At 45.1% G+C, this 27,457-nt stretch overlaps 1 protein-coding gene across 7 annotated transcripts in view; it reads right to left on the minus strand.

Moving 5' to 3' along the window:
* Window positions 1–27,457, minus strand: part of SMARCA2 (SWI/SNF related, matrix associated, actin dependent regulator of chromatin, subfamily a, member 2) — a 204,379-nt gene that overhangs the window by 57,022 nt on the left and 119,900 nt on the right. For all 7 annotated transcript variants that reach the window (XM_055124192.1, XM_055124193.1, XM_055124194.1 and 4 more), the window contains exons 26-27: window positions 26,731–26,808; window positions 20,824–21,042 (exon numbers count right to left, since the gene is read on the minus strand). In XM_055124192.1, coding sequence (XP_054980167.1) covers window positions 20,824–21,042; window positions 26,731–26,808 — 297 coding nt within the window. The remainder of the gene's footprint in view (window positions 1–20,823; window positions 21,043–26,730; window positions 26,809–27,457) is intronic.

The following is a 27,457-nucleotide window of genomic DNA, read 5'->3' on the forward strand; positions in this document are numbered from 1 at the left end:
AAATTTCTGGGAAGTATTAAAGCCACTAGTCCTGGGGCCTGAGCAATAGTATAGAGGGGAGGGCATTTGCCTTGCATGTGGCTGATCTGGGTTCAATCCCCAGCATCCCATATGGTCTCCTGAGCAACACCATGAGGGATTCCTGAGTGCAGAGCCAGGAGTAACCCCTGAGCATCGCTGGGTGTGATTTAAAAAAAAAATGCCTAAATAAATAAATAAATATTTCTTTAAAAAGCCACTAGTCCTAAATCTGATCCACCTGTGGATACAGAAAGCAAGACCTGATTAAGACCTTCTGTAGCAGTGGACCCTGAGGAGACTGGACTCCTCCCTACAGAAAGAGCCTGAAGGAACTACTGAAGAACCCTGGATTCCTTCCTTTAATCTGATTAACCCTTACTAGTCAGGATCAGAAAAGGCTGGACCCACTCTCTAAGAGAAGATTCACTGTATCACTGTCATCCCATTGATCAACGATTTTCTTAAACAGGCAACCAGTAACGTCTCCATTCATCCTAGCCCTGAGATTTTAGCAGCCTCTCTTTGCTTGTTCTTTGCAGCAGTGATGCATTAGAGGCTCTTTCAGGGTAAGTGAAATGAGACCCATCATTGTTACAAAGGTCAAGGAAAGGAGTTTCAAAGAAGACGCTTCCCAACTCTACCAGTTTAGCAACAACCCTAGCAATGAACTCTTATCTAGCTAGAAAGCCCCAGGTTGGGGGTGGCTTGGAAAAACCCTATGAAAGTCACCTTGAACAAAGGGAGGGTGCATATATGCTGCCTGAGCCCGTGTGCTGCTTTACCCACATGACCAAGCACATGTGGTGCCTGAGCATATGTATCTCCTATATCTCCCGTCTTAAGATGTGTACTGCTGGGATGTGTGTAGGGGATCTCTCTGCCCTTGGAGAAGCCCGTATCCTCCCTTGAGTGCGTTTCTCTCTCTCTTTCCATCTCCGTCTCCCTGTCTGTCTGTCTCTCTCTGTTTCTTCTTCCTTCCCTCCTCACCTTCAAAAACCTCCAAATAAAGTCTATTTTACTTCACTGCTTGTCTACACCTGAAATTCTTTTCTGCGAGGCAAGACAAGAACCCAGTAACCCTGGGTAAGGCCTCGGACTGACTTTCCTTTCCTGCAAAGAGCAATTCCTCATCCCAACCTGAGTAGTGGTTCCCTGAGAAATCAGGTGGTGGGGATCAGCTCCTGTGCCGAGAAGATCAAACTGATGTCAGGTGTGGCTTGATGGCCACCTGGTGGAGCTAGCGGGGCTGTGGCCTGTGCGGAGCAGGGTTTGGTAGCAGGACCTGATCAGTCCTAGTCTTCCCAGCTGGGTCTCCAGGTGGTAGAAGCCTATGGGGAGAAAGTGACCATCTCTCTCCTCCCCACTTCACATAAGCTACTTACGGGGCCCCACCAACATCAGTCCTACCAGTCACTGTACCCAGGTTAGCCAGAGATACTTCATTGACTATCTTTCCCTCTGTCCTGTTCTCAGATTTCCTTTCTTCCAGGGCAGTCAGGGCACTCTCCCCATGTGCTTCCCAGGCCTTTGGGATCACACTTAACAATTCAAATGCTTATCTCCTCTTTAGAAGCAGAGCCCAATCTTCTACTTCTGTTATTCAGGCATTATATTTTGGAGGGTGGGGCTGCCCAAGAAGTGCTGAGGGGGTCACCTTTGGTGAGATAATTCAGGGCAGTAGGGTCAGCCTGGACCCAGAGGTACCAGAGGGTCTTCACTCTTGTTTGGGAACAAAGAAAGCCCCAGTCATTTCTTAGTACAGCCCCTCATGTGTGGTCTTATTTTCTTGGAGGTGGAGGGCAGCTGGACCACACCTGACTGTGCTCGGGGCTTACTCCTGGCTCTGTGCTCAGGGGTCACTCCTGGCTGGACCAGGGGAATTAATCTGTGGTGCTGGGGCTCAAACTTTAATTAGTCTATATTAACTCCCCTTTTCTCCCCTTCACCCCATCCCTAGAAGCACTCCATGCTCCCAACTCCCAGGGCAGCTATGTGAATGAGTCATGCTCTTTCTCTCTGGATCCCTTAGCCCAGAAGTTTGCCCTTCCTGGTACCCCTTTCCAATGCAGAACCTGTGCAGCTTTTTTAAAAGTAGCAAAAATGTAACTTCTCCCATAATAACCTATTGGATCCCTCCTTCCTCTGCACTTGCACAACTATTGTAGGGGCATTTTGCAATGAGTTTTTGGCTTTTGTTTAAAAACATGCCTGGGTCTCCTATCAGTCGAAAAAGTCTTTCAGAATCAAAGTAGCCTCCAAAGGCATTAAGATGGGTGCCCTGATAATAGCCAGACCCCAAAATATGGTTTAAGCAAACCCTGCTGAGGAGCGGGGTCTGGCACCTCACACGCTCCTCTAAAACCTTATCCTCGAGATGGTCTCCAAGCTCCCTGAGCTCGGCAGCAGACTCGCCCGCAGCTGATTTGAACTGCGCTTCAGCCAGACTTCACAAGACAGGAAGATCCTCTTCCAGCCCGTGTGCTCAACTGGCAGTGCAGCTGTGAACTCAGATGTGACCTGTCTTTTATCAAACCACCACTTCCCTGCTGACGTGCAATGTGTGCGTGTGTGTGTGTGTGTGTGTGTGCGCGCGCACACACACACACACACACATGCACTTCAAAACAGAAAGGACACTTGAGGAGGATAAGATAGAAGTGATACCTATCTCATTTAACTGCTAGGCTGCTTCTTTCTTTTCTTTTTTCAGTTTTTTGAGTCATACCTCCGATACTCAGGGGCTACTCCTGGCTCTGCACTCAGGAATTACTCCTGGCCATGTTCAGGGGACCATATGAGATGCTGGGGATAAAACCTTGGTTGGCCATGTGCAAGAAAAACGACCTCCTCATTGTGCTATCGCTCCAGTCCCACAGCTGGGCTTCTTAAACTTTTCCCAACTACAACCCCCTCTCACAAGAGAACTGTTTTATTTTTTTAATTTTGAGGGATTTGGGGACCTACCTGGAGGTGCTCAGTACTTACTTCTGGCTCTAAGGTCAGAAATCACTCCCCTCAGGAATCAGGGGACAATATTGGTTGCTGGGGACCAAACCCGGGGCAGTTACATGCAAAGCAAGCAACCTACCTGCTGTACTATCAAGATCCACAGGAAAGATTCTTATAATAAACCCAGCTGTAGAAAATAGGCATACAAACCAAACATCAATACAAATCAAAACAATATATTTTAAAACAAGGCTTTTTAAATTTGGGGTGAATCTCACATTCATTTATGTGACTCTGTATGGGCGTCAACCCACAGTTTAAGGAGTTAAGGTTGAGAGAGTGACATCCCTTCCTGAACCACTCCAAAAGCTATCCTGAAACATGTAGCACTTGAAATGTGTGAAGTTGTGGTTCATTAAAATGAATCTGAATATTTTCAGTAAGATATCTATTCAAAGTACTTCAAAGCCCTTTAAAAATGCCAGAACCTGTGAGTAATGTTTATAAAAATCATTTTTATGAAATAAATATGAATTTTAAAAAGTGTGTATTTATAGCACCCAGCCTCACACTGTCTGGTACAGAGAAGGGAGTGAGCAGTATAGGGACTGAGAGAAAGGGTCTGATTTTGCTTAACAAAAACCCTGAAAATTTTCTGGGGATGAGTGTGGGCTAAGCATAAAGCCTCTGAGACTGGGGTGTGGCTGGGCTGTACGGCACCTGCCTCGAATACGGGGAGCCTTGGGTTCCGTCCTCTGGCACTGTCCTTCCCTTCCCGGCCCCCCAGAAGGAGTTCATTCCTGGGGAGGAAAATGGCATGATGCATGCAATTCTATTACAAGAAGGAAAATAAAAACCTCTAAACCTATGGCACAGTACAAAGGTGAAATTTTAAAAGAGAAGAGGCGGGATGGAGAGGGAGTTTGCCTTGGATGTGGCAGCTCAGGTTCTGTCCTTGGCACTCCATGTGGTCTTTGGAGCACTGGCAGGAGTAATTCCTGAGGGCAGAGCCAGGAGTAGCCCCCTGAGCATCATTGGGTGTGGCCCCAAAGCCATAAATAAATAAGAGAAGGAGAGGTGGGTGTGGGGACAGAAACAGTCTATGAAATTTGGGGACATACAAGTCTGGTTCACAGAGCAGCAGCAAAGAATTGCCACTCCCAGGTGGGAAAGTGTGTCCACACATATCCTTAATGGCTCTTCAAAAAAAAAAAAAATAGCTCATTGGCACTGGGTGCCAGTGAAAAAGTGTTCTTAAGACAAATACAAATGCGTCTTTATATATCAAAATACAGAAACAACTTAGATAGCTACTAACATATGACTAGATAAAAAAAAAATCCAACTATGGTACATACACACAATGGAGTACTACTCGCCATAAGAAAAGATAAAGCCATGTAAGTTGCTGCAACGTGAATGGATCTGAAGGGCTGTTAAATGAAACCAAAGGAAGAGGAACAGACTCAGAATGATCTCTCTCATATGTGGGATATAAAGAAAGCTCAACAGGGGAATGTCCAATGCTCGATGGCAATAGGAAGGGGAAGCTGGAAAACTGGGCTTCAGCAGGAAGCCTGGCGCTGGGTCCGGGTGGGGGTATAAGTGAGGGAAGGAACACTAGGACAACAGGGGAGGGCAAGTGTACCTGCCACAGAGGCAGGCAGGGGGATGGGAGGAAAACTGGGGACTCTGGTGGTGGGTATGGGGCACTGGTGAAGGGGTTGGTGTTGGAACAATACGTGCCTGAAGTGCAATCATAAATATCTTTGTAACTTTGTAATTCATTGTTATTCGATTAAAAATAATGATAATGAAAAATATGGCTAATAACAAGCCAGCACTCACTGAGCACACTGGCCTGCGTTTACTGAAACTGCTGTGAAAGAGCCTTGCCTCTCGTGGGGTTAAAAGTAATTCTGACCATAACGGCAATCAAAATAACCCCCTGACTGCACTTGGCTCCTGTTCCAGCCACGATTACGTGGAGGTCGATGAGATTACAGGTGGTTCTGCTTGTGTTGTGGGAAATTGCCTGCAAATAAATGTTACTTTAAGCTTGATGTAACCCCAACAACAATAACAGCACACACACAGAGCCCTAGGTATTATCTTAGACTACGAAAATGCAGAAAGATACAACTAATAAAACAACAATTAAATGTATAAGAAAAACATGGTGGCAAATAGAAAGTCTAATCCAGATTTATTGTCTTTCAGAACTAATGTTCATGGCAGGGAGTCCCTCAGCCCCTCAGTGCAGTGACTGACAAGCCTATTTCTCCCAATACCTCCCAGTGAGAGCCATGGCATTAGGATGTTGATTTTTTTTTTTTCCTTGCACACTGCCAACCCAGGTTCGATTCCTCCATCCCTCTTGGAGAGCCCAGGAAGCTACCGAGAGTATCCTGCCCGCATGGCAGAACCTGGCAAGCTCCCCGTGGTGTATTTGATATGCCAAAAATAGTAACAAGTCTCACAATAGAGACGTTACTGGTGCCTACTCGAGTAAATCGATGAGCAATAGGATGACAGTGACAGTGATACAGTGATACAGTGAAGTAAATAATTTTATTTAGATAGCACAGCTGGTAGGCGTTTGCCTTGCATACAGCCAACCCAGGTTCGATTCCTCCGCCCCTCTTGAAGAGCCTGGCAAGCTACCGAGAGTATCCCGCCCGCATGGCAAAGCTACCCATGGCATATTCGGTATGCCAAAAACAGTAATCACAAGTCTCACAATGGAGATGTTCCTGGTGCCTGCTTGAGCAAATTGATGGGCAACAGGGTGACAGTGACAGTGACTTAGAAAATTATGAGGAGAGAGAGAGAGAGAGAGAGAGAGAGAGAGAGAGAGAGAGAGAGAGAGAGAGAGAGAGAGAGAGAGGAGAGAGAGAAAGAGAGATGTTCAAAAAAGAACACAAACTTCTTCAGAGGGGAAAAAGCCCGATTTGATTTTAAATGTAAATTCTGGCTTGACAATCTGTAGAAAGACTGATATGTTTCAAAGAAAAAAAAAAGGATCCATTTCATAACTGTTATATACTCTGACAGGTAGCACATGAGCAAGGAAATTAGAAAGGGACAACATAGGTGAGTGTCTCTCTGCTGACAGTTGAAAAAAATTCCTGGTGTCAGTCTGCTGAGAATTCTGCATGCTCTAAGCTACTTTGTGCAGGGCAAGTACCACTGAGGGAGGTGGATGGTCCCTTCTCCAGCCCCGCCAGGAGGGAGTCCTGTTCGTCACTTCCTAGCAGAGTTGTATTCATCGCAACTCTCCAGGAATACCAAAGACAACTAGGTAGTCCCAAAGCTTCCTAAATGGGATCTGATGCCAAGTCGACCCATAGCTGGAGTGCCCAGTTTCAAAACTACACTCTGGACAGAAAGCCTAAGAATCTGGACAAAACCTCCCACCCTAACTGGTTTCAGCGCCCGAGAACACAGTCTCAAAGGGGCAGTGAGGCCCGGCAGGAGAAACCCACAGAATTCATCTTCAGTGACCAAAGTCAAAGAAGTGACAAGAAGGGAAGACTGGTGCCTGGCTGTGTTCCTTCCCTCCACCTGTCATTTCAGGGCTCCAAAATACAAAGAAGGAAATGTGGGCCTGGGAAGGTGTAGTAACCCAAGACAACACAGAGGTGAACATCAGTTCTGGACCCAGAGCCCAGCTATCCTGAAGACTGGACATTACCAACCCAGGGCTTCCACTAAGTTATCAGGGACAATGGTGAAAGGAGGAACAGGACCACTGGCAGCTTCAAGAAGCCTGAAGTTTGGGCAGTATCATGCTAAAGAATCTTTGTAATATATTCTGCAAAGTCAAAGGGAAAGATATTTTTATTTAATTTAATTATTTTTAAGAGATATTTTTAAAAGATAGCTTCATGCACTAGGAATAGGCTTTCTGGAATGGGCCATAAGTAAAGAAACCTTACATGCTTAACATGCTTAGTATGGATCAGAGAATAAGAATGAAGCTTTGCCTAAGTAAAGTTTCAGGTCCCATCTACTCATCTATGAGTATAATTTAATGTACTTTTTTTTTTTTGCTTTTTTTGGGCCACACCCAGTGTTGCTCAGGGGTTACTCCTGGCTCTGCACTCAGGAATCACTCCTGGCAGTGCTCAGGGATGCCGGGGGATCAAAAACCCCACCTACATGTGAGGCAAACACCCCACCCTCTGTACTATCATTCTGGTCCCAATTTAATATCCTTTCACACGAGAAGGGGAGCTGGAGATCTAGTACAGCAGGTAAGGCACCTGCCTTGCGTGAGTCAACCAGGGTTTAATCTCTGGCACTGTCTATGATCCCTAAAGCACCTTCAGGAATGATCCCTGGAGCAGACCTGGGAGTAAGCCCTGAGTATTGCTTGATATGGCTCCAGAACATCAAAAAGGAAGGAAGGGAGGTGTAGGATGACATTACTTTGTCCTTTCCCCCCCCTTTGCCACAAGGGGCTTATCCTGGTCCCCCCCCCCTCAGTTTAGGCTTACCCCAGTCACACCCATCAAGGTGTCACTCTCATCCCTTTGTTTAGCTGTAATCACTTCTCTATGCTCTCTTCCCAAAAACAGTTAATTAGCTTTCCCCCTAATCTGACTCTGCTAATTTGTAAGGTCAGACCTCCCTAGGACACTGAACTTTATATGTTTGCTGGAGGAGGAGAGGAGAAACACACTCAAGGGACTCCGCCCTTGGGTGGATCCTCCTGCTGAAAGAGAATCAGTCCTAGGAGAAGCATCTTCTGAGGGAAAGGAACCTTACCCCTCTTGATTGTGACCACACCTATGTGTACGCCCCAAACCCCTCATGCTGGGAAGATTTAACTAGGCTATAAGAGTGGGTTGGGGGGCCAGATCCACAGATCCAGAGAGAGATCCAGAACCGGGAGAGAAACAGAGAGAGAGAATGGAATAAACTGATCGAGCAACCAGTTTGGCTTTCTTTCTGTCGTCTGCCCTTGACCAACAGCCACACACAGCAGTTCCAGAGCACTGGACGCGGGCGGTGAGACAGAGCTGTCCGGAGAGTCCGCAAGCACATGCCCGTCGGCCTGCTTTAGTTTTTTACAGGGAGGGAGGGAAGGGAAGAAGGAAGAAAGGAAAGAAGGAGGGAAAAGAAAGTAAGGGAGGGAAGAGAAGGAAGGGAGAAAGGGAAAAGGGCAGGAGGAATAAAGAAAGGAAGGAAGAAAGGAAGGAAGGGAAGGGAGGGAGGGAGGAGGGAAGGGAGGATGGGAATGAACTGCAAGGAACAGGCCCCTGGTGAACAGGCCTGAAGTAGGGATGCCATGAGGATTAAGAAAAGAGACAGAAATAAGAGAGAAAAAGCTTCCAGAGTCAGGGGGCTCAAAGCCTCACTGATTGAGCGCCCTGACAGTCCTCCATGTTAAGGATTTATTGCTTAGAACTAGTAATTACAGAAAAGGAGAATAAGAAGATTCTTTGGTCAAATGCCTAACTACCTCAAATTTCTACAGGGCCTTAAGTTATGGTAATCACCAGCTTTGTAAAGGGCTTTTCCAACAGGAAGGAGACAGAGAACAGGTCCGGACCCCCACTGGGGGCAGCATTCTATGTTGAAAGGATCAAGAAACTGCCCTTCCATCTAGTTCCCAACTAGGAAAGGAGGGAAGGAAGGAGAGGGAGGGAGGGAGGAAGAAATGAAAACCCAACTGATTTAGTCTTTCTATTAGTCTTCACCTTGTTCAGTTAGAAGTATCAGGGCTGGAGTAATAGTACAGTGGGAAGGCATTTGCCTTGAATGCTGCTGATTAAGGTTCCATCCCCAGCACCCCATATAACCCTCTGAGCCTGTGAGGAGTGATCCCTGAGAGTAGAGCCAGGAGTAGCACTGTCGTCCCGTTGTTCATCAATTTGCTCAAGTGGGTAGTAAGCTCTAAGAATCACTGGGTGTGGCTCCCCCACCAAATAAAACAAAACAAAACAAAAAAAGAAATATTAATCCAGAATTTGCTAAAAAGAAATAGAAATGAAAGAGCAAGTGAGAAGACAGCTATTGTAAATTAAAACCTATGAGGATTTCTGAGGAATGGCTGGCTAGGTGGAAGGAAAGTTGTACTTTTCCCTTTGAATATTTAAGTAATTTTCATCAGTCTGTTCTGAAATTAGAGCAGAGAACTTCAAAATGTTGAAAAACTCGAAAGCTCTGGTGTATAAAGTGCATATCTTCAGAATTCTTTCAGGAAATCTTTACATAAGACACAAATCACTGAAATCTAATGGGAAGAATGCCAACAATTTATAAGTTGACCCATTAGTTTAACACATACACAAACACACAATTCTAGTACTGTTGCCAAAAGGACATGAACAGCAACCAAATCTTTGGCAAGCCTTTTTTTTTTTTTCTGTAAATAAGTATTCTCAGTTACTGGCAGACATTTTCCAGTGCTTCCCCAGAGAGAGGTCCTGCTGGCTGGGGACGGTGGACTTGGACAGGCAAGGGTCTAGCTGTCTCGGTGCTTAAACCAGTAGAAGGGGCTAATGAGATCACCTTTAGGTCAGAGGTTCCCAAACTGACTTTGGCTTACCACCTTAAAAAATAAACACACACACACACACACACACACACACAACTCAGCACTAAGTATCACCTGGAAATCCATCTTCTTTAAGTGAGCAAACAGAAAGCACCCAAAACCAATACTACTGCTCACACCCCCAGACTGGTTCAGAGCTTCTCATGGGGTGGTATCCCCCCCACTTTGGGAAATACTGCCTTAGACAGCAGCCAGGACCATGAAAAAATAATCAGCTTTTACAGCTACTAGCAGGACGTGGTCATCGCAACTACAGACCTAAGGAGGGTCTCTCTGGAAAGAGCCCGGAGGCAAGGGGGGCAGGAAGAACAGGTGAGCTGATGGCCTGACAGGCTCCCTAAGTGTTTGGATGAGGTTGCTCTGGCACTGAGAGGTCGCGGGGGCTTCCTGGGAGGAGCAGGAGCAGGCTAGCAGGCGGAGGGGCTCCGTCCAAGCTGATCTCTTTCAGTAAGTGCCCTCTGGCATCTTTTGGCTGACACCTGAACTGTTGGAAACAGGGAGGGAAGCTGTCCTCAGAAACAGTGGACCCCCTGTTCTGACCTGGAGCCCCTCTTCTCACCTTGCCACTTTCCTGTAGCACCTCCTCCAGTCCCCACTTAGTTTTACTGGTTGGCCCCTGGTCTTGTGCCAAGCACCCCTATTTATATGATCTTTACCTGTGACACCCCCCAGCCCTGGAATACTCTGGGGGCCCACAAGGGGGGCTATTGCCTCCTGGTTGAGAAAAGCTGCTGTAAGACCCTAGGAATCTGTGAATGTCACAGGGTCCAGTTCATTATTTTGATAGTGAAATCCCTGCATCTCTTTTCCTTCTGTCAAAGATGGAGGAGCACCACGTGGACTTAGCCTCACTGGGTGGGGGGTGTGGGGGTGGGGGGATGGGGAGGTGTCTAGCAGGGTGACAGAGGTTGTCTAGAGAGCTGAGTTCTCCCAGCAGTGGGCGGTTTGTGCCAAAGAGGCAGCTGGCTTTCCTGCCACCAGGAGAGTGAGCTGGGGGAGGGCAAAACACTATTAGCATCCCCAGAGGTGTGGAAACTACACGGATTTCCTGAAGTTAAATCCCTACAAGTTGGAGCATCTCACAATCTATTTTAATCTCTATTAATTCCTATCTGTGTACACTTGGAGATCTGCTCTTGACAAGCTCTTGAAGGTGGCTAAGTGTGCAATATTATCTCTAATAGCATTGCTCAAATCTGGCTCTTAATTGCACTAATGAGGCGGGGCCTGCCACGCCTGGGAGGGATGAGAAACTTGGCAATTACCAGTGCACTCCCCAGTCCAAACACCAGACACGGTGTGTGGCTCCACCTACTTGAAGTGCAATCAAAGGGGCGGTGAACTGAATTTGCCTTTCAGCGGCCTTCATGAATGGACCCACTCACGGCTAGGAAGCTGGGGATTATGGTTATTACGGCCACAGGAAAAGCTAAAGCAGCTTCCTGCGATGTGAGATGATGTCCATAGAGCGGTGGAAGCGACAGTCTAATAAGATGCAGAACATCAAGTGCCCAGGCCATGAGCAACAGGAGCATTTACTCAGTGTCTCAAGGGCAGGGGCTTAGAAACTGCAACCTGAAGCAAAAGGACATTAAAACAAGTGTTTCCACAGCTCCCACAGCAGATGGACACAGGTATAAAATTCCTATGACAGGTTTCCAAACACAAACACATTGTCAAACAACTAAGACCCAAAGCACTCTTACTATCAGACAATTTGTATTCATCAATTCATTTTCCAACCCATTTGTTCCGTTTGAGGATTCTGGGCGGTCAGTTTATCCTGGCTGCACAGGTCATAAGGCAGGACTCTACTTTAGAAAAGATACATCCATCTTTTCTCTCTCTCTCTCTCTCTCTCTCTCTCTCTCCTCTCTCTCCTCTCTCTTCTCTCTCTCTCTTTTCTCTCTCTCTCTTCTCTCTCTCCTCTCTCTCTTCTCTCTTTCTCTCCTCTCTCTCTCCTCTCTCCTCCTCTCTCCTCTCTCTCTCTTTTCTCTCTCTCCTCTCTCTCTCCTCTTTCTCTCTCTCTCTCTCTCTCTCTCACACACACACACACACACACACACACACACACACACACACACACACACTCCACTTGCTCAGCCCAGGATCATCTGGACACATTTATTCACCCAATATGCACATCTTTGGGCTGACAAAGGAAACCCGGGAGCCTGGAGAAAGCCCACAGACATATGTAAACGCCACACAGTGGCCCTGGCTGGGATTGTTTTTTCTATATCAACGGTAGAACAAAAACTCCGTTGACTGAATCATGTGGCTACATTCTATGGTGCCCACTGTACTTGACTGGCAGTAGGTTGGGGTCCCATGTTCAGGCCCTTGACTGTCTCCGTCTTTAAGTTGGGAAGGTTATGTCGAAAATCACAATTGGGTCCAAAAAGCTCGTGCACAACCTGAGTGGCTGTTTTGCACCAAGGCCCAGGATTGAGCCCAAGTACCACAAGGTTCTGGAGCTGCCAAGCATGGTTGTTGAACAATGCCAGATGGAGACCCAAAACAAAACTGAGCACCACAAGAACCAAAGGAAATCACAGCTGGTTGACAGGTTGTGGACTGACGGTGTTGATATGTCCTATAACATATGTTCAGCACATAAACATTCAATTTAATTCCATCAGCAAGTGCAAATTGTGCCAGAGAGATACTACAGCAGGTAAGGCCCTGGCCTTGTATGTACGTGACTTGAATTTGATCCCAGGTACCAACGTATGGTCCCTGAGTGACTTCAAGGAGTGACCCCTAGCACAGTCTGTAATAAGCCCCAAACATGGCCTTTACTCTATTTCATTTTAAGTTTCTAAAATTTTTTTTAGCTTTTTGGGTCACACCAGTGATGCACAGGGGTTATTCCTGGCTCTGCACTCAGGAATTACTCCTGGAGGTGCTCAGGGATTCTGGGAATCGAACCTGGGTCAGCTGCGTGCAGGGCAAACACCGTATCTGCTGTGCTATCGTTCCAGCCCCTAATTTATTTTTAATGAAACAATTTAATATAATGAATAATGTGTTCATTTATTATATGCTATTGCATTGCATATTATTAATTTAAAAAATCAATATTTTATCAGATTTGGGGAAATTCTTTCTTATAATGAGATTTTTTTGAGAGGTTACATTAGATAGCCAGGGTCACAGAACTAATTTCGGGAGCTGGGATCAGAACCCTAGATCATCTGATTATAAGGCTTCTGTTTCTCTAGAAACTGTTGTCAGTGATATAGTACACCATGGAGGGAAGTGGGCATGAAGGTGCAGGGCTGAGAATCAAACCCTGGGTCTCTACCACCTGAGTCAGAAATACCTCTACCTTCTACCACTTGAGTCACATCTTTGCCCCTTAACCACTCTTCAAAGGCCCTGGCTAGACTGCCACACTTCTGGCACAGCACAGTGAAGGCCAAGTTCAGCTGCTCTGGCCCCAGCTTTCCAACTATCCTCTCCTACTCCCCACCTTTTGAATAAAGTTGATTCACAATAGGTATGTAATATCAAAACATCACAGCATCTGCCTTAAATACATGCACTTTGTCAAAATGTATATTAAAAGATTTTTTCTTCACATAGTTTCCATTAAAAAAACAAATTATTTTTTAATTTTTTTAAAAAATTACCATAGGGTGCTCAGGACTTACTTCAGGCTGTTCATCCAGGGATCACTGCTGGCAGGCTCAGGGGACCTTACAGAATGCCGAGGATCCAGCCCAGGTGGGTCACACGCAAGGTAAACATCTTATCCATTGCACTATCTCTCTGGCCCCAACAATTAAGAAGCAGTCCAAACAAAGTCTCTACCATGCTTTTAAAATGTTAGTATTTATTTCAGCTGCCCTCTGAGGCACAGATCTTTGATTGGATTTACCCTACTGAATTTTGACAGCAGGGATTATGTTAAAGTCCAATCACTAAGGAAACAATCTAGCCAACAGATTTAAGAATAAAATGAAAACTGTAGAGAGTTATCAAAATTCATTCACTACTGTCAAATACTTCCCCCCAAACAATTCACAACTCTTACTGCCATTAATTTGTTCAGGACTTCTTCCTAAAGTACTGAAGAAACTGGAATTTGGCAAAACCCAAATTTATTTTCTAGGGCCTTAGCTCTCCCTTGTGTATAAAAACGGAAATGCAGCTTGCTAGAAATTTTGCCCCGGTAAATCTGATGATACAATTTTAAAAGCTAAAAAATATCATTTGACTACAAAAATTAAAAAGAAATAAAATAAAATTATATTTATATATTTTACAACAAAAGGCAAGAAAAGTTTATTTTTAATGACCAAAGAGAAACGGCAAAATATTAACGCATTGTGCGCATTATACTTTAGATGAAGGATTCTTCCCTTCACCCCCAAATCTTGGCTATATAAAATAAAATATTTTAGGAGAAAAGAACGTCTCCCAGAATTCCCCTATGCTATCAGCTGGGATTACATGAGGATATTCCAGCCTGTCTCTGATTGCAGCTGGATTGCACTTAATCCACCCAAACACAGGAGGCACCAGTCCTGTTTCAAACACTTCGAGAAGAAAATTTCTCTTCACCTGGGTGAGAAGAGCTATTATTTCTAACTGTGTACTCCAACAGAATTTTAAGTAATGTGCTTGCCATCCCAATGTCTTTAAACTTTCCTGGGATTGCTTCTAAGATTTATGGGGAACACTCCATGGATTTTTTTAGCCTTTTTTCTTATGCAGAGTTTAGCAAGGACGTCTGCTAGTGATGAGGGGGTGGGGGGGAAGCAAAAGAAAGAAAATAATGACTGCTAAGGGACTCAGCTTCTATGCACAGCACCTGGTGCAATTCGACATTTTAAGACACGGGTGGGTAAATACCACTGATAGGTGTCACATTTTACTCGACTGATTAGCCCTGACTGTCACAGATTTTAAGGATTTTCTTCTTTTGTTGGCTCCATTTTAAGCTTTGAGAAGGAAAAACTCCAGAAAGCATTTTAGAGGTACTTGATTAGAGCGAGTCCATTCATGCACAGATATTTTGAAAAGGTCAAGCTCTCAGCCAGTGATGCTGGTTGGTTTAAGAGGGTCTCTGTGTTGTCCTTCCTGAAAGGTCCTTCTCAAAACCCTTCTGAAATTACTAAAACTAGCGGCATCAATGGCCAGATTCAAAGATCTGATGATAAGATTCACTTCTTTTAAATAGCTTTAAATATCAAGGCTTTGTAAGCTATTTCCACTCCAGACCCCTTATCACCTGAGAAATTTTTGTTGTTTGGGGGCCACACCTGGTGGTGTTAAGGGCTTACTCCTGGCTCTGCCCTCAGGGATCACTCCTGGCAGGCTCAGTAAACCATATGGGGTGCCAGGGGTCAAATCTGGGTCTTCCATGTGTAAGGTAAGAACCTCACTCACTGTACTATCTCACTGGGCCCCCAATATTTTTTTCCTTCTGATTCTGACCCACCCCTGGTGGTGCTCAGAGCTTATTACTGGCTTTGTACTCAGAGATCACTCATGGCAGGACTCGGAGGACCGTATGAGGAATGGGAATAGAACTCAGGTCAAGCTGCGTACGAGGCAAGCACTTACCCACTGTACTATCTTTCTGGCCCTCACCCAAGACATTTTTGTGACCAGGGTATGTAAGTATTAAAAATAGGCACACAAATCAGATAAATACTGATGATGAATCATAAATCGACTCATTTCAAAACAACTTTTTAGGATTCTTCATGACCCCAATATTCAGTTACCACTTAAGTTGTGGGCTACGATTCACAGTTAAGAAGGATTTATGCAGCCTCGCTCATGGCCCAACTGTCCAGAGTCCCGCAAATAAAAGCAGTAAGAGGGGAGGCAGGACACCCAAAGCAGCACCCTCACACATGCATTTGTAAGGACCACACAGCAAGACACCTGCAAATAGAAAGGACCTTCGCAAATTACAGTTTCCAGTCTTGTGATCCACTGTAAAACAAAAGCATGCTCTCCATATTCCTTCTCTCCATCAGGCTGGCAATTAAATATTATACAGAGCACATAATTTAAATTGCATTCCAATTATCTTCAAGCGCTGTAGGGCACAAATCACTCACTCAGCAATTAAATAAATTCTGGGATGTCACTAAATGTTTCAAGGAAGAGAAGTTATTTTGAAGTTGGCACACGGGCCTCTGGGACAGGAAGAAGAGAAAAAGCAGGTATTCCCGAATTCTCTCACAGAGCACCTTTTAGTGCTCTCACATCCTCCCACCCTGCCCCCTGCAGTTTTACAGAATGCCAGCTTCAAAAATGACTGCAAGATTAGAACACCTCACCGCACATATGGTGGAAGTTAAAACCCCACACCCTAGGTCAGCGCTCTAGTACAGTGGGTACGGCACTGAAGCTGACCTGGCTTTGATCCCTGGCACCCCATCTGGTTCCCAGGCCCCATCAGAATTGATACCTGAGCACCTCCCTTCTCCAAAGACACACACACACACACACACACACACACACGAAACAACCTACAACCCCCGCCCCCTGTGCTCATCAGAGGTCTCTGCCAAGGCGGGTCCATGGATTGCTTCTGACACAAGTAAAGAAACAAAGATGTGTACACTTCTTTTTTTTAAACTGTCAACACACACCAAGGACTGTGTGTGTGCAAACATACACATAGGCACACAACTCATAACCTAGTATTGTTATCATCCTGGGGACACTGTGGGAAATCTGTAACATGGGAGCACATATTTTTGAAAGTATAGTGATAGTTTCTTCCACACGTCCTAAGTGGGGGGTGGGGGGGCATCCTTGTTCAGGAGTGGCCTGCTGAAAAATAGGATGAGGCTAAAGTTGGTAATGAGAAGATTAAAAAATTAAAAGTTGAGGTTGGAATGGATCACACACCCTTCGGGGCCCAAACCCGCTGTGTTTGGGGGTGGCAGCAAAGGAAGCAAGAGGGATTAGGGGGTGCCCGGAGCTAGAGTTACCACCAGGCTCATGGAGTGAGAGCTCGGAAATGCTTTCAAAATCATGAGCTGCTTCCGAAGCCCCCCGGGGGCCTGGTGCCATGTGTTCCTATAGTCAGATGATTTTACAGATTTTGTCCAAGTCAGACATTTTGCCCTCTCCCCCAGCAACCAGCTTCTCAAACCTATATGTTTTAGTGATTTCTAACCTTTCCACACCTGTGAACTGGCACCAGCCCCTCAGTCGGTCTGGGGTTGAAAACCAGCATCAGTTATATGGCAACAACTGTGGGTGATACCAGCAGAAAGATCTGCAGGCTGGAGGCTGGAAACCTCTGTGTGTCTTGGTCTTTCCAGCACAGTGTAAAGAGAGTAGCCCTAGGGATGGAGTACGAAATGGACGGCTCTAAGGACAAAAAAAGGTGGTTCTGCTCTTTTAGAGACGGCCAGGCCAGCCTCTTGGCCTGGGCACTGCGGAAAATGTGATTTAAGCACGGGATGGGTAGCTATTCCTCCGGTTCAGTTGCCTTCCAGCTCTGGGGCTCTATCTATCTTCGATGCCTCTGCCAAGTCGGCTTTGTACAACATTGCCAGGAGAAAGAAGAATTATTTTAGCCCTGGTGCAGCATTTCTTACACGACAGTCCTTGCCAAATTCCCTTTCAAGGCTGTGTTGGCTGGGTTCGCCCAATGTGTTCAATCATAAGCCGGTAGAAAACAGCTCTTCACAACCAGGCCCGTGAGAACCCCTTGAATATAATTTTACTATAAAAAAAAAGCTGATATTAAACAGGACTGCTGCTGGTGGACAAGAAAATAAATGGCAGTAAGCAGCAATTTTGAAAGCTTAGGCCTTTCTAAAAGGGGCATTCTGTATTAATTGTACATCCTTGTTAGCAGCAAATTTCCAGCTCCTACCAAATATGAACATAACAGTTTTCCAAAGACGAGATTACAAAGAGATATGTCACAATAAAGCTTCACCAGGAACAGCTTTTCTTATTTTCAGTGAGCCTATACCTTTTTGCAAGGCACCTTAGGGTGAAAACGATGGACTACAATTTCATGGTGTATTTCATAAGAACAAGTTTCTGAGTTTTAATGTGCAGGTTAGGGAAAGAAGTCTACTAGATACACTGAAAAGGGAGATACTATGCTAATGTTTCTGGTCAATTTGTAACGTTCCACTTTCTTCTCAGAAGATTATTTCCTTTTCACTAATACCCACTGAGTCTCTAGCAGAGCTTCGGTAAGTGAGGTGCTGTGCTACTCATAAGTGAGAGGAAGAAAACAAAAAGGACACAGTGAGGTCTTCTCCACTTGGTAACTCACCAAGAATTATGTTAATTCTCCTTTTTTAAAATCACACCAAGCAGTGTTCAGGGCTTACTCCTGGTTCTACGTTCAGGGATTATTTCTGACAGGCTTGGGTGACCATGTGGGGTGCCAGGGATGGAACCTGGGTTGGTTGTGTGCAAGCTAAACACCCTACCCATTGTACAATCACTTCAGCCCCCAAGGATTGTAATTATTTAAATTTATTTATTTAATTTAATAAACAAAACCGAAACCCAGCCATAGCTATGCTCAAGGCCACTCTCCACACTTCGGACAAGCCTCATGCTTGAAGGAACCGGCAGAGGAACCCAGGTGTGTGGGACCTGGGGCCAAGATCTTCAAGGCTGCTCTGATTGGGACTGGGCCTCTTTCACCCAGATTCCCCATTTTCCAGTAGCTAGGCAGTCACACCCAGAAACTGCCCCCGGCGCCATGTAATCCCAACAATGGCCAACATCCAGATACTATAAAACCAAGCTCCTGGCAATAGCACAGCGGGTAAGGCGTTTGCCTTGCATGCGGCCGACCCAGGTTCGATCCCTGGCATCCCATATGGTCCTCCAAGCACCGCCAGGAGTAATTCCTGAGTACAAAGCCAGGAGTAACCCCTGAGCATCGCTGGGTGTGACCCAAAAAGCAAAAAAAAAAAACCAAAAAACCAAGCTCCTAGAAGAGAGCGACACAGTCTCTTGCCCTTGTGCCTGGCTGTCTTCACCAGAGCCCCTCGGAGGGAACAAGATGCGTTCCCCCGCCCCTTGCTCCAAGCAAAGCTTCGACAGTGAAGACCTCCAGAACCCAGCCAACAGCCATGCTCAAGGCCACTCTCCACACTTTCAGATGAGCCTCACTCAGGGCTGAGTGTAATAGAGACGTTACTGGTGCCTGCTTGAGTAAATCGACGAACAACAGGATGACAGTGATACAGTGATTTATTCTGCTTTTGTGGGGACGGGAGTGATAGCACAGCGGGTAGGGCATTTGCCTTGCATGCAGCTGACCCAGGTCCAATTCCTCTGTCCCTCTTGGAGAGCCCGGCAAGCTACCAAGAGTATCCCACCTACATGGCAGAGCCTGGCAAATTATCCATGGCATATTCAATATGCCAAAAACAGTAATGACAAGTCTCACAACAGAGACATTACTGGTGCCCGCTAGAGCAAATTGATGAACAATGGGATGACAGTGCTACGACAGTGCTCCAGACAGTGCTTGCTTTGGGGGACACATCCACTGGTGCTCAGGATTTACTCCTGGCTCTGCACTCAGAGATCAGTAGTGGCAGGCTGAGGGGTACATCTGGAATGCCAGGGGTTGAACCCAGGTTGGCTACAAGTGCCTTACTTGCTGCACTACTGTTCTGGCCCTGGAATTATGTTTTAAATGGTAAACTAAGTTCTATTCTCACCCCATAAACAAGGTTACTTTGCTAATAATATCTGAATATTATGTACATATAAAAATGGTCAATACAGTATTGACAATGATAATTCATTATGTCTTCTGTGATATTCTGGGTGCCTAATTTACTGCTTAAATAAAAGAAAGGGAATAAGATTTTCCCGAATTCTGAGATGAATATCAAACACAAAACTTGCCATATTATAGAATAACTCTTAATTATATAACCACAACCACATGCCCTTGATGCAGAAGAAATTGGCAAAATTATATTCTAAGGCCACCCAACTCTTTGGATGTCACAGTAAAAACAATCACACAAGAATTACATTCAATTTGCCATTGTTCCACCACCAATATGAACAATGCTTTCCAAGTCTCTCTGGAGAATACCACAAACTTCAATCTTTTCGAAATTCAGGTCACATCTCTCTCATCATACAACATCCTGAGTAAATCACATCTCAAGTGGTGGCGAGACCTGTCTGCCTTTGATATCCAATCTCAAAATACTTCTATTGCCTTTCTTCCCATCTACCTACTAAGGAGCTGGGTCCTAAAGACCATGTTCTACAAAGCCCGAGAATTATATTCCCTTCGCAAAAATGAACAAATCATCATAACAGCTTCCATTTTGTTGGACTGTCACCCAACTCTGCTTTACTATTTCCAACACACACTCACTGCCCTGCCTGGGCCACATGTTTCAGATTGCTCTGCCTCTCTACAGTACTGAATTTGTACCTGGTAACAAAAAGTAGGGTTTAAATTTCAAATAGAAGGTACATGCACCTTGGCACGCACATGTGCGACTCCTGGGAGTATTCTGACATCTCTGTGCTCCCCAGGGAATAGCTGAGATTTCATCCTCCCAGTCCAAATGAGAAATTAACATTTTCCAAAGCAGGACACCAAGAAAATTCAATGTTCAGAATAAGATTTCGAAGTATCAATGACCTAAGCCCCAGGCCTGATCTGTACATGCAACAGACAGAGCAGGTCAAGTCAAAAAACAAGCATGAAAATGCATCAGCACCCAGTGATTCTTCTCTCCAGCCAGCTGTGCAATCCCAAAGAGTCACTCAACCTTTCTGTTCTCAGCAGCATTGCCTATAAAGCCAAGAGTATACAAAGGCACCTTCTAGCTTGGATGTTCTATAGGCCTGGGAAACAACACGTTAGAAAGCACTACTGTCCCTGAATGATCTCTGCAGGACTCGGAAAAGTAAAATCCAATTAAAGACCATAAAATGAGGGGGAACAATTAAAATGATCTCTAAGGTCCTCTTCCATATTTCCATTCTAACTCCAAGACACCGAGGCATGACCAGGCAATTGGTCATAAAACTTTAGTGGGTCTCATAGCTCTAATAATGCTGTGCTTCCAATGACCCATTCTACTCTAGCAAACAATTCTCCATTATATTTCCCGGCACTGCCCGGGTAGGTAGAAAGAACGCTTGCAAATGACAGAATAATGGCTTAATCATTATTAAGGAGCTGTTCAAAAAGCTCCTTTTCAACGTCAGTATCTTCCCTTCAGAGAACTCCAGCTCCTGGCCGCTGACCTCTCGAGCCCCCCAGCAAGGAAAATGACAAAAGCCACACCTACCCTCAGCCACTGCTTCTCTGTGAGGGCATCGCTGTAGTCCACATCCCGGCGCTGGCGAGACCCTCTCCCAAATATTTTCTCCTCCTCCTCTTCACAGGTCAGCCTTTCCACCTCTGCGTCGTCTTTGATAATCCAAGAGGGCAACTCATCTTCCTCCATCAAGCGGGGCTTCCGCTTGGGGTTCCGCGCATCCTCGCGTCTCCGGTCCATGTCCATGCGCTGCAGAGAGTAGAGGAAGTTTCATCAAGAGGAAGGGGCTGCTGGACGGTTCAGACCAGAGAGCCCAGAGAGGGTCCCACGTCCCTTCTACTTGCAGAAGCCCCTTGGGCGTCTCCTTGGGAGCTGGATCACCCCAGGTCTGCAGTGTCCCAGCAGAGACACTGCAAGGTGAAATCCTTTCCCTTCCTCGCCACTCATCTCTGAAATTTACGGATGCATTGGGGAAAAAAAAATGCTCTTTAAAAATTCCTTTTCTTAGTCTACGTGGGTGCAAAGCTTCCTCTGAAGTAATAGTGGAAAAAAAATTTTTTTTTTCAAACCGGGGATGATACAATTCATTGCTTCCCTAGGGATGGAAGAATTCTCCAAGCATATAAAAGAGAAGGTTCATTTAAAAAGTTTTCTTTTACTCAGTAGGTGATCATCTGTTTTACTAACCATTCAGGTTGGGGTGGGGGATCAGTGACCTGTCACTACAGGGAAGCCGCCATCCGCCATCCGGAGGATCTGGGCCCCGGGGCACACCCAAGACTGGCCAGCAGTGAATGGACCCAATTTTCAGTGCATTGTGGGCTCCATGAGAAAAATGCCCCTCAAGTTCTTCAGCTTTTAAAAGTTTAGCTCTAAGACAAACGTACTTACATAAGCACCCCAGAGACTGACCTCAGAGGTAATCTCATCTCAACTCATCAGGTTGTGAGAGAAATGGCTCCCTTTCCCATTTCTTCCAATGCCTGTTCTCTCTCTTTTAAAATCAAGTTTGCTTGTAAATAAAATTAAATGTTCCAGGGGCTGGAGAAAAAGCACGTTGGGTAGGACATTTGCCTTGCACTCGGCAGACCCGGGTTCGATTCCCAGCATCCCATATGGTCCCCTGAGCACCGCCGGGGGTAATTCCCGAGTGTGCAGAGCCAGGAGTAACCCCTGTGCATCACCAAGTGTGACCCAAAAAGCAAAAAATAAATAATAATAATAATAATTAAATGCTCCATACTTGATTTTAACCTATGACTAAACAATCTGCTCGTTAAAAAAAGAGCAAATAGAATCTCCATTGAACTGCATATGTTAGTTACATATAATAAAAGCTAGATGTACACTTCTGCACTTCATAGGCCATTAGCTGTTAAATTATTTACCTTTTGCTCTTTTCTTCCTTCAGCTCTACCGTACTGAAACAGGGAATCAATATGATTCTTTTCCCATAAAAACTGTAACTGGTAACAACATGGAAGTGAAATTTCTGTTCAAATCTGAACTTGACCTCTAGTACCTATTTAAAAATTCAATTTCAAAGTGTTCCTTAAACTATGCTTAAACATTTTTGGAAATCATTATATTCCCAAGATGGGACAGGCCTGGAGCATGGAGGCCTCTCATTGGTAGATAAATGTGGTCATCCTGCTCTGTCATGTACTATAGTTAGCTGGAGAGGCTGTTCTTAATCCTGCCTTCTAATGCTCGGGTATCAGAACTGGGAGCCACCAAGCCTTCATAATTAGCACACTGAGGATGCTTGTTAACAGTGCAATCTAAATAGCTTCTTGAGTTAAGCTTCTAATGGCTTTTAGAGAGCTAATATGAAAAAAATCTTATTTTGTTTGTTTTGTTAACGTACTACACTGAGAAGAGAAAAATGCTACCACTTTGATTTCTGATAGTGCTAGTGAGACCTCCAAATGACTCACAATGTGCATTTTTCCACAATTGAAATCAACCATTTATGAGATCAAAGGAAAAAATATATAAAGCTGCACTGCTTTAAAAAAAAAATTCTTGCAGGAAATGTATATACTCTTTTAAGAGCCATGCTTAAAGTTTTGATGTTTGGCTCACAGCCAAGAGATTACTACCTGCAATCTGAAGTGGATATTCAAGTTAAGAAATGTCTAATTTATTATTGAGTTATTAGTGAACATGATTGTCATGAGACATGGATAATAAACCCTGTGTGAACAAGTGCAATTATTTTTTAAAACAATTCTTGTCTTTGTGGGGAACACAGCAGCTAAAAGCTTAATGTTTTGTATGTTAGCCAAATGTTTCAAGTACAAATCTTAAGCTGTCAAAGATATTTTGAGGTAAAACTCACAGGTAATTAGTATGACAGAAAACTTTTCTAAAATCACATTTTTAGAAGAAGAAGGCAATAAAATGTTTTAAAGAAAAGTTTTACTTTAAAGAGACTATTTACTTAATGTTCTTTTATTTAGCTACAGCGTGGGATATAGCATCAAATAATAATTCTGTATTCATTTTTCATAGAGACAGTTAACTTTCAGTGTAATCAAGTTTTAATTTTTTAAATTTGAAGACTTCATTTTTTCTAGCTCACATACCATTCTGAGTTCTCACTACACTTTTTCCACTGGAGTTGCTGGTGAGGACTCAGATTTTATTTCCTGCCCCCTGGTGGAAGTGCTAATGAACAGTGTGAATTGGCCAGAGGCCGCCAGCTGTTTAGGAAACTTTAAGAAACCAAATCCAAACCATGATCTTGTACTATCAAAAAGTGTTAAGAAAGAAGCAGAAGATTCACAGCGTCAACAACAGCAAAAGTGTTCTCTAGCCAGCTCTAGCCAGTATTGATGAAATACTCTCAAATTTAAAGAAGGCTTTGGCCTGGCTTTCTAATTGCTTTCTGCTGCTTTCAAGTTCAACAAATACCCAGTCCCAAAGGAAGAAGCAGGAAGCAATCTTCCCTGTCCGGTGAGGAAGTGCCAAGAGAAGCCTGTGCCTTTGGGCCCTAAGCTATTCTGTTTGTTTGGAGGCCACACCTGGCCGTGTTCAGGAGCTACTCCTGGCTCTGCACATAGGAATTACTCCTGATGGTGCTCTGGAGACCAGGCGGGAGGCTGGGGATCGAACCAGTGAAAGGTAAATGCCCTCCCCACTGCACTGTTGCTCCAGCCCCAGGCCTGAGCTGATTTGAATGACAGGAGGCAGCTCCGCCATTGCCATCCAGGAACAGAAGAGTGTTGGCCCACAACCACAGCAGTGCTGAATTACTGCCAGTGCTCAGCCAGGCAGCTGAGCTCCTCCTGCCTCAGTGCTCCCCACTGGTAATCTGCATCTTAATAAATCCCTCAGGAAGAGAAAGACTGTCTATTTCTTATGCGTGTCTCTAATCTCCCCAAACACACAGTAATCTCTAAATGTGCTGAACAACAATTTGAATTAAGAAATTTAGGTTTTCATACTGCATAAAAGGAAAAGGAGAGAGAGAGAACAAGAAGGAATGTGCCTCCCATAGAGGGAGGCTGGGGGTGGGAGAGTGGGTGTTGGGGGATGGTGCTGGGGAAATAGAGGACATTGGTGGTGGGAAATGTACACTGGCAGAGGCATGGGTGCTGGACCACTGTGTGATGGAAACCCAATTATGAACAGCTTTGTAATGATCTATTTCACAGATATTCAATTAAAAAAGTTTTTAAATAAGCAATGTGGAGTTTATTCCTGCTTCAATCAGCTTAATCAATGGCTGAATAAATAGCAGTACTCCTACATTAATTAAAACACATTTAAAATTTTTAAAAAAAATTAAAAAATAATAAATTCAAGGGGGGGCAGGGAAGAAATTTAGGTTTTGGAAGCTGGAGCAATAGCATACCAAGTAGGGTCTTGCCTTGCACCTGGCCAACATGGGTTCAATCCCCCAGAACCGTATATGGTCCCCTCAGCCTGTCAGGAGTGATCCCAGAGTCCAGAGCCAGGAGGAAGGCCTGAACACCACTGGGTGTGAACTACTCACCTTAAAGAAAAAAATAGGCTTGGGGCTGGAGAGGTAGTACAGCGGTTAAGGAGTTTGCCTTGCACATGGCTAACCAGGCGCTACAAAAGTTCCCCCGAGCACTACCACAAGTGATCCCTGAGCCCAGAGCCAGGAGTAAGCCCTGAGCACCAAAAGGTGTGGCCCCCAAACTGCAACAACATAACAATATGAAAAATGTAGGTTTGATGAATGCCCTGTGCTGGCCAATGCTGCTCACGTTTCCCTCCTGTCCCATTTTTAACTCCCAAGTGGCTTTACCTGGCCAGGGCAGTTCCGTTAGGAGGGGGAGAAAGTGCCCACCCCACCTTCGGAGTTATTCCCTTGGCTCCCTGAAAGTTTCCTGAGGAAAAAAATGAAATATCTTTTATCTTGAATCATTATGTGTGGCCACAATCACTGTTCCCCAGACAGAAATCACAAAATCACCAAAATAACATAAGCCTCCTCACGGCTGGAGCTCTGTTCTCAGGCTGTCTGGGCTAAAAAAGCAGCGATTACAGACCCTGTGGGTCGTGTTTGGCCCAGAGCTGTGTTTTGTTTGGCCTGCATGCTATATAATAGCCTGCATGCTATATAATAATAATAATAATAATAATAATAATAATAATAACTGAATTTAGTGGCAAACATGTAGAAATTCTGAGATTGCACAGAAGAACCTAGAGTCCTAGTACCTCTTGAAAATCTGGAATTTCTGGCAACTTGGGAGCCTTTAGTTAAAGCTGCTCTGGTCCACCACTAGCAAACCAGCCCTGTCCACTCGCTCTAATTGTGCTAATGGCACATCTGAGACCTGAGGGCCTCCTGGTCATCGTTTGGCAGCTCTAGTTTGGGGGGCTCAGTGGCATTCATCCTTCACAGTTATGGATGGCATTTCCCACTATCTCTTTCAGCAGGCGAAATGTTGAAAAGATGAAAATGATTGAAGGTGCAAGAGTCCCTCAACTTCCTGTATCCCAATCCATGTCAACTGCATCACGAAGCCTGAAATTCCACAGATGCCACCATTCAGTCAATCAACATTTCCTAAACAACTACTGAGTGCGAGCTACTGTTCTGAGCTCTGGGGATCCTGAGGTAAAGAAAAGAGCTGAAGAGTGTGGTGAAATTTCATTTCTGTGAGCCTTCCTCCTTAGTCAAGGGGCTTGCTTGCTGGACACGCTGACCTTGAGGCAAGACATACACAAATCAAATTTGGGGTCCTCGAAGAATGACAGACACTGGTGTATCATGCCACTTCCAGGCTGAAATCTCGCTGGAAATTCAATTCTCGAAATGTCAAGGTTCTCTGATATCTACCTGGCACAATACAAATTCAACCAAATTCAATCTCTGAATGTAGGCTGCAGCTGGATACACATCTGGAGCAACAATCACCAGAGGAAGGACTGTGTCGCTTAGTGGCTGCACACAGGCGCTCATGGGGAGCCTATTTATTTTCAGCTCGTGAGGAGAGAGCGAGGGCACGGCTGTAAACTGTGCCTCCAGAGCAGAGCAGGTTTCCCGAGTGAGGCTGGTCGGGGATTAGAAATAAGCCGGGTCTGTGGTAAGCCTCAGAGCGCAGGGCCTGCTCAGGGCGCGCAGCTGCTATCCGGCGCCAGCCAACTGTTTCCACATAGAGATGCGGGCCTGCTATTGCCCACTCTCATTTTTCAAGAGGAGCCAGAAACCAGGATTCTTTTTTATGTTGGCAACAAATTCGAGATTTTTTTTTTTTTTAAAACACACTGCGTGGGCCAAACAAAATATGTCTGCAGGCTAAATCCAGCCAGTTTGCAGCCTCTGAACTGAAGGAAAGGCACAGGCTTCACAAAGGAAATGCTGCCAGGGCATGCAAGCTCCAGACATCTTGCATTAATAGAACAAGAAGGGCAGAGGAGCAAGGCATTTGTTTCTCTGTTTTTCGGTAACGTTACCATAAAAAGGTCAAATTCCTCTTCTCGTCGAGCAATCATCTGGTTCAGAGTCTCGTCATCCGGCACTTCGTCTTCTTCCTGGGGTGAGGAAAAGAATGATTTGCCAGACTTGAGGACAGCAGTTGGACAAGGGAGGTGGGGAGCAACAGGGAAGGACACTGTCTTCTATGGGGCCCTAAGTTCTCACTGCACCAAGAAAACGGTCCCTGGGTGATGGACTTGCCATTCACAATGACTGAAACCATCTTTCCAGAGTTGAATCTGTGGGGGCAGGAACTGTGTCCCCCCAAAGGAAATGCTAGCTCAATTGGCTGTGACTATGTGTTCCTACTTTTAAAACAACTTAATTGGGGCTGGAACAAAATTGCAGGGGGGTCAGGGCACTTGCCCTGCATCCAGCCAGGTTTGATCTCCAGCACCACATTCCAGGAGTGATACCCGAGCACAGACCTAGGACTAAGCCCTCAGCATTGCCAGAGGTAGTCCCAAACCAAATAAAATTAACAAAGGTAAAACTGTGCATACAGAGGAGCTGTTAGACCAAATAAAATAATTTTTTTTGAAGTAAATAGATCTTATTTAGAGGTTTCTGAGGGAAGGAGGAAGGGATAAGTGGAAAAGAAAAAACAGTAGGAGTAACGCGCTCAAGAGAGAATGCGGGCTTCTCCAAGGGTGGAGGAAGCTCTACACACATCCTAGCACTGGACACAAAAGAATGAAAGTACAC

This window comes from Sorex araneus, chromosome 1 (genome assembly GCF_027595985.1).
Source record: "Sorex araneus isolate mSorAra2 chromosome 1, mSorAra2.pri, whole genome shotgun sequence".
Taxonomy (NCBI): domain Eukaryota; kingdom Metazoa; phylum Chordata; class Mammalia; order Eulipotyphla; family Soricidae; genus Sorex; species Sorex araneus.